Here is a 7,208-nt window from a genome sequence, read left to right as displayed (position 1 = left end):
AACTCCCAGCAGGCCACGCGCCGCGGCCCGCTGTGTACTCTTGGCGCAGGGCCTTCTGGGAGCTGTAGTGCCCTGGGCGCAGCGGCGAGGGGCGCTGCCTCTTCAGCTAAGCCGTTAGCACCCAGCCCGCCCGGGTGCGGGTCGCGGGCGGCGGCCGCGGCGGCACCCCTGCCAGTGAGCCCCTGTCCGAAGTGGGCCACGGCATTGACTCGGGGCTGCCCGGGGACCAGGCACTGAGGCGGGAGCTGCGCGTGCGAGGCGAGGGTGATGGGGCCGAGAAGAACCGGGGCGATAGCGCGGCAGCGGTGACAGCTGGGACCCGCCGCGGTCGGGCTGCCCCCTCCCGTCGCCCCGACCGCTCCCCTGCTGGTGAGGGCCGGTGGAGGCGGCGGAGGCGGCGCCCCTGGTGGCAGTGGTGGCGGCGGCGGCGGGGCAGCCCCCGGGATCGTGTCCGGGTCTCGAGGAGTGGGTGGCGCCGGGAGAGCTATGCGCGGGGGCGGCGGCGTCTCCTCCTGTTCCGCCTCCTCAGTCTCTTCCTCCTCAGTCTCATCGGTCTCGCAGAATCCGCCGCCGGCGGCGGAGGCAGCGGCGGCGGCGGCGGCGGCGCCAGAACATGGAGCTCGAGAACATCATGGCCAACTCGCTGCTGCTGAAAGCGCGTCAAGGTGGGTGTGTGGCAGGCGCCCCCGACACCCCCCGGAGAACCCCGAATCCCAGGGAACCCTGGCCCCCCTGAAGGAACCTGACATCCCCGGAGAACCCCGATTTCCCTGGAGAGCCCCAACACCTCCCATCGGGGGAACCCAGATCTGCACGGAGCCAGAGCCGGGGTCTGTGCAGTGTGGTCAGGCTGCCTTGGCCAGGTCCCGAGCTCGCATCTCCTGGCCCAGATGAGAGAAGTCTGCACTTTGCTCTTCTTAGTCTTGCCCTGTGTCCTTGTACTGTCCTCTCGGTGTGACCTCGGTGACAGTGTTGCTTCAGGATGGGGCAGGCAGTGTCCTGCTCGTGTTGGACAACCTGTCCCACCAAAAAAGAACGGTGTCTTTATGGTCTTAAGGGGGACAAAGAAGAGCAGCCTGGGAACTACTCTGGGTGAGAACCTTCAGATAGTGATTGTAGGGCAATGCTATTTTTAACATAACTGCTTGGTTTTGAGGTTTGATCTGAGGCTTTATGGTGTGTCAAGTGTGCTTTAGCACGACATGGTGACAAATGGACAAGTTGGCAAAAATTCAACCTTTTATCATTATTAAAGTGAGGCAGAAATTTAAAAATAATAAGTACTGCATTCATTCACTCCAAGAAAAGTAAAAGCCAAGGCCCAGAATGTGGCAAGGCAGGGGTTAAAAAGAAAAACACAACGTTTTCTTTTTCTTAGCAAACTCACTTCAAGGACAGTTATAAGATAACGCTGTTCCAGAAGTCAAAACCAAAGGAATAGGCTCCAGACACCCCACTTCCGGAGCAGGGGTGAAGTTAAAAAAAAAAAAAAAAAAAAGGACGAATGTCTGTATTTAGCCAGTTTTTGTTTTTTTGTTTCATGGCAGCTACAAGGCCACCAGCTATGCAAGGCCACAAGTTATGCCAAGTCATCAGTTATGCTATAGATTACGTGACCTGTCATTGTATGATTAACTGCCTTTGTTTTGCTTCTGTAAGTTTGCTTATACAAATCCTGCTCAGTCTTTGTTCAAGGCTCAACTTTTTGGATGCGAATCCACTGAGCCCATGCGCACCTTAAAATAAATATTCTCCTGTTTTCACCCATCCTGGTCTCTCTAGTCCTCTGCCTCCTGCCACAAAAGCATCAGTTGGTCCAACCCTTCAGCGGGAGACCCCCGCAATCCTCTCTCTTGGACCTCATGTCTCCCTTGCTTGCCTCTCAAGAGAGCTGGTGACAGAACCTCGGACCTCAAGTCCCCCCATGCCAGCCACAGTAGTTCTTCACACCCCGTCACTCTTACGGAATTGCTGATTTCCTCTATTTCCTTGTGTGATGGAGCAGCTCTGCTTGGATTTTGTGCTCCAGGACAGGGTAAATGCCGACTGAAGATGTGACACCAGCCAGCGCTGCATACTTAAAGGACAATCTGGAGCCAAAGGTGGCGGCCACGCTTGTAGTCCCAGCTACTCTGGAAGCTGAGGTGGAAGGCTTGCTTGGGCCCAGGAGAGTCCAGCCTGGGCAAAACAGTAAGACCATGTATCTCTTTTAAAAAGTCTGAAACAAAGACTTCATCTTCTCAGTATTTTTGTGCACCAACTCACACTATTTTGAATAGAAGAACTGAGAATGGGTGGGAAGAGAATGGAATCTTTTTCCCTTAAGACAGTCAGGGAGTCCCAGAGCAGTATGCGTTCTCAGCAGCCATTTTCAGAGGAGCATTTGACTGTACCTCTTGTCCCTCACTCTGAACTCCAAATTGGTCATGGAAGAGAATCATCCTTCGTGGAAGTCAGATTGACGCTAAACCAGTTTTCTTTTTACACTACCTATCTGCATGTAACTTACAAAAAGGAATTGTACCAAGCCGCCTTCCTTATAATGCAGCAGAGATTAGATAATGAGGTAAATGTAAGTGCTCTATAAATGCTAAATAATATAAAACCAGATTCTGCCACAAAGCCTGGGACCACAGTGATAGTTTGAAAAATGAACGTTTTGGCCAGGCGCGGTGGCTCACAACTGTAATCCCAGCACTTCGGGAGGCTGAGGCGGGCGGATCACGGGGTCAGGAGATCAAGACCATCCTGGCTAACAAGGTGAAACCCCGTCTCTACTAAATATACAAAAATTAGCCAGGCATGGTGGCGGGCACCTGTAGTCCCAGCTACACGGGAGGCTGAGGCAGGAGAATGGCGTGAACCCGGGAGGTGGAGCTTGCAGTGAGCCAAGATTGTGTCACTGCACTCCAGCCTGGGTGGCAGAGCGAGACTCTGTCTTGGGATTAAAAAAAAAAAAGAAAATTTTAATTTTTTCCCTGAAATATCTCATGTGAGCTCCGTGGTAGTGAGGTCTGTCCCCACCGAGTGAGAGTATTTGCTCCTGTGGTCAGAAAGAGTCATCGTGTACAGCTTGATTAATGGTTAGAGAAGTTGAATGTATAATATTAGAAATACATGCAGACATGCTGAGTGTTGGTTATAATTTAGGGCTTTTTCCCAAGTTGATGACTGGGTTTGTTACTTTAAAGTATCTCCCAGGATGTACTAGGAGGTGTCTTCTTGGTCATATAACTTCATAGACAACTCCTTGTTGAACTTCTCTGGCTCATGTACTAGAAAATTAACCTTTGAAATGAATGAACATAGCACAAGAGTTATATTCTGGTCCTGAGAAGTACAATGTTGATGTAATATTTTTAGTGAGTCCAGTCCTTTCCTGGATTTATTTCAAATAGAATCAGTCAGTCTCCATCCCCCCTCCCTCTCTGGTCCTTGCTTGCTATGGTCTGAATGTTTGTGTTCCCCCAAAATTCTTATGTTGAAATCTTCACTACAAAGGTGATGGAATTAGGAGGTGGGGCCTTTGGAAGGTGATTGGGTCATGAGAGTGGAGCCCTCATGAATGGTATTAGTGCCTTTATAAAAGAAACTGGAGAGACATCCCTCACTCCTTCCACCATGTGAAGGACACGAAAGAAGGTGCTGGCTATGAATCAGAAACTGGGCCCTCACCAGACACCAAATCTGTTTTGATCTTGAACTTCTCAGCTTCCAGAACTGTGAGAAATAAATTTCTGCAATTTATAAGCTACTCAGTTTATAGTATTTTGTTAGAGCAGCTTGAACAGACTAAGACGGTCTAAACAGAGATTGTTAGAACCTTTCTCCTTTCAGGAATGTTGGCAGATGATGCTACACTGAAAGCGTTTGTGTGTCACTCTGCCAGGGACATGATGAAAGTGTGAAATGATTATATTGGGTTGGTCTTTTTTGTTTCGTTCTGTTTTGAAACAGAGTCTCACTCTGTTGCCCAGGCTGGAGTGCAGTGGTGCGATCTCAGCTCACTGCAACCTCTGCCTCCTGGGTTCAAGTGATTCTCCTGCCTCAGCCTCCCAAGTAGCTGGGACTACAGGCAAGCACCACCACGCCTGGCTAATTTTTGTATTTTTAGTAGAGACAAGTTTTTGCCATGTTGGTCAGGCTGGTCTCGAACTCCTGACCTCAAGTGTTTCGCCCACCTCAGCCTCCCAAAGTTCTGGGATTACAGGCGTGAGCCACTGCACCTGGCCCATATTGGGTTTTTGTTGGTGCTTTGTTTTATTTTTTTCCTTGATGTAATTCATAGGTTTATAGATCATATTGTTAATGCATATGAAAACAATTTTTTTTTTTTGACATTGTTTCACTCTTGTTGCCCAGGCTGGAGTGCAATGGTGCAATCGCAATCTTGCAATCTTGGCTCACCACAACCTCTGCCTCCCGGGTTCAAGCAATTCTCCTGCCTCAGTCTCCCAGGTAGCTGGGATTACAGGCATGCACCATTACGCCTGGCTAATTTTGTATTTTTAGTAGAGACAGGTTTCTCCATGTTGGTCAGGCCGGTCTCGAACTCCAGATCACAGGTGATCCACCCGCCTCGGCCTCCAAAAGTACTGGGATTACAGGCGTGAGCCACTGTGCCCGGTCTGGTTTTTTTTTTTGTAATTTAGGATTTTTTTCCCTGTATAATATTGTTTGTTAAGCAACTTACAGCTTTTATGTTTTAAATAAGCTTAAATTATGTCACATCATACTTCTGAGGAGACTTTAAACACCATCTTATCTCTTGGAGAAATTGAAAACACAAATGCAGACAAGAATATGTGATACGTGCATTTAATGTGGGTTTTGGTCTTATGTATTCCAATTCTGTTCTGATTTCAGGCTGCGGTGTTATTTAGCAGTGTCTTTCACACCTGCAGCATGGTTAATATACCTGTTACTATTAATGCTGCCTCTTGCTGAGGCTTCCTCCCTAGAACTTTTGCTAACTTAAGCAAATAGGAAATTTATGGAGAAGATATTGGGTAGCTCAAAGAATCAAAGTAAGAACCTAATAATCAGGGTGGAAAGAACAGGAGCCGAGACCCACTCATTCATTCATTCATTCATTCATTCATTCATTCGGCAGATGTGTGCTCAGAATGTTCCAGGTGCTGTGCCTATAGCAATAAACAACATATTCAGAAATTCCTGCCATTCTGGAGACCACATTCTTATAGGGGAGGCAGTCCTGAGACACATAAATAAGTGGCATATTAGCAAGTGGTGAGTGCCAAGGGAAATTACAGCAGAGACGGGGGTAGGAAGCACCCAGGTGACACTGGTAGTTGCAGTTTCAGATAGTTTTAGACAGGGAGCTACTGACTGATAATCGGGTCTCAACTGTCACTCCTGTGACACAGCAGATATCTTTTTATTTTATTTATCTGATTTTGCCTGTGAATTTCATGATTCTTAGCCTGGGAGACAGCACCAATTGGCTTGCTTGGCTCCGGCTCCCTCCATGCATCCGTGGCTGGGGGGGAACCAAGCAACTAGACTGACAGTCGCAGCAAGACATACACCGTAGGGGAGAAGTAAGGGAGGGGCTGCAGAAGAAACCAACAAAGGGCCATTGCAAGGGCCTGTTTACGTGGCATAGTAAGCAGGCATCGGCCATATGCGCTAGGGCCAGTGGGGTAGCTAGGAGAACAAAGAGGAAAGAGGAGATCAGAGAGATGCCAAAGGTAGAAGACAGGATAGAGGAGCGATTGCAGAGAATCCTCCAAGTTGCCTTTGAAGTTCCCCAGCTGAGGAAATTAAAAGAATGCTCTTTTTCTAGTCTCAAACTCCTGACCTCAAATGATCCACCTGCCTTGGCCTCCCAAAGTGTTGGGATTCCAGGTGTGAGCCACTGTACCTGGCCAAATTTTCTTTTCTTTTCTTTTCTTTCTTTTTTTAGACGGAGTGTCGCTCTTGTTGCCAAGGCTGGAGTGCAATGGCACAATCTCGGCTCACCACAACCTCTGCCTCCTGGGTTCAAGTGATTCTCCTGCCTCAGCCTCCCAAATAGCTGGGATTACAGGCATGTACTACTATGCCTGGCTAATTTTGTATTTTTTTGTATCTCCCTGTTGGTCAGGCTGATCTCGAACTCCCAGCCTCAGGTGATCCACCCGCTTCAGCCTCTCGTAATGCTGGGATTTACAGGCATGAGCCACGGTGCCCAGCCAATTTTCTTTTTTAAAGACAGGGTCTCACTCTGTTGCCCAGACTGGAGTGCAGGTGAGGCAGTCATAGTTACTGAAGCTTCGAAGCCTTGAACTCAGGGGCCAAGCAATGCTCCTGTCTCAGACTCCCAAGTGGCTGGGACCACAGGTATGTGCTGCCATGCCCAGCTAATTTTGTGTTTTTTGTAGAGCTGGGTCTCACGGTGTTGCCCAGGCTAGTCTGGAACCCCTGGACTCAAGTGATCCTACCCTCCCACTTCAGCCTCCCAAAGTGCTGGGATTACAGGGTGAACCACTATACCCAGCCTATTAGAATTTTCAACAGTATGTAAGGCCGGGCGCGGTGGCTCAAGCCTGTAATCCCAGCACTTTGGGAGGCCGAGACAGGCGGATCACTAGGTCAGGAGATCGAGACCATCCTGGCTAACACGGTGAAACCCCGTCTCTACTAAAAAATACAAAAAACTAGCCGGGCGAGGTGGCGGGCGCCTGTAGTCCCAGCTACTCGGGAGGCTGAGGCAGGAGAAGGGCGTAAACCCGGGAGGCGGAGCTTGCAGTGAGCTGAGATCCGGCCACTGCACTCCAGCCTGGGCGACAGAGCGAGACTCCGTCCCAAAAAAAAAAAAAAAAAAAACAGTATGTAAGATCAAGTTTTCTAGAAAGAGTTATAAACTAAGTATTTCTTCTTATCTGTCAGATATTTGAAGTAATCTATGTAGTAGTCAGCCAAATTATTTCTCTGCCAACAAAGGGTTACCCCATTCTCCCAAAATAACAATGTCTACCGTCTGTTACCATCATTGTGGTACAGCTAATTTGGGATGCTATCAATCAGCCAGGTTATTAGCAACCAGGTCAGTTTGGTTTTCTTATTTTTTCTACTTTTCTATAATGGGTTTAAATCAGGATTTTTATTTCTTGGTCAGTGAACCAAATATTGGGTTTAGTGGCTTTATGCTACTTTAGGACCAAAAATATCTGTACAACTGATACATAAAAGAATATTCTTGGCCA

At 48.4% G+C, this 7,208-nt stretch overlaps 1 protein-coding gene across 17 annotated transcripts in view; it reads left to right on the top strand.

Moving 5' to 3' along the window:
• The first annotated feature begins 69 nt into the window (after positions 1–69).
• Positions 70–7,208, top strand: part of GRK4 (G protein-coupled receptor kinase 4) — a 75,578-nt gene continuing 68,439 nt past the window's right edge. For 10 of the 17 annotated variants that reach the window (XM_009214188.4, XM_009213357.4, XM_009214718.4 and 7 more), the window contains exon 1: positions 1,933–2,190. In XM_009214188.4, the coding sequence (XP_009212452.1) occupies positions 2,040–2,190 (151 nt within the window). In that variant the 5' untranslated portion in view covers positions 1,933–2,039. Of the gene's footprint in view, positions 666–1,200; positions 2,567–7,208 lie in introns of those variants that run through there. The other 7 variants (XM_003890869.3, XM_003890868.3, XM_003890867.4 and 4 more) reach the window with 5 other exon arrangements.

Source organism: Papio anubis, chromosome 3 (assembly GCF_008728515.1).
Source record: "Papio anubis isolate 15944 chromosome 3, Panubis1.0, whole genome shotgun sequence".
In the NCBI taxonomy this organism is placed as follows: Eukaryota; Metazoa; Chordata; class Mammalia; order Primates; family Cercopithecidae; genus Papio; species Papio anubis.
The sequence above is the reverse complement of the archived record's forward strand: the minus strand, read 5'-3'. Positions and strand labels throughout refer to the sequence as shown.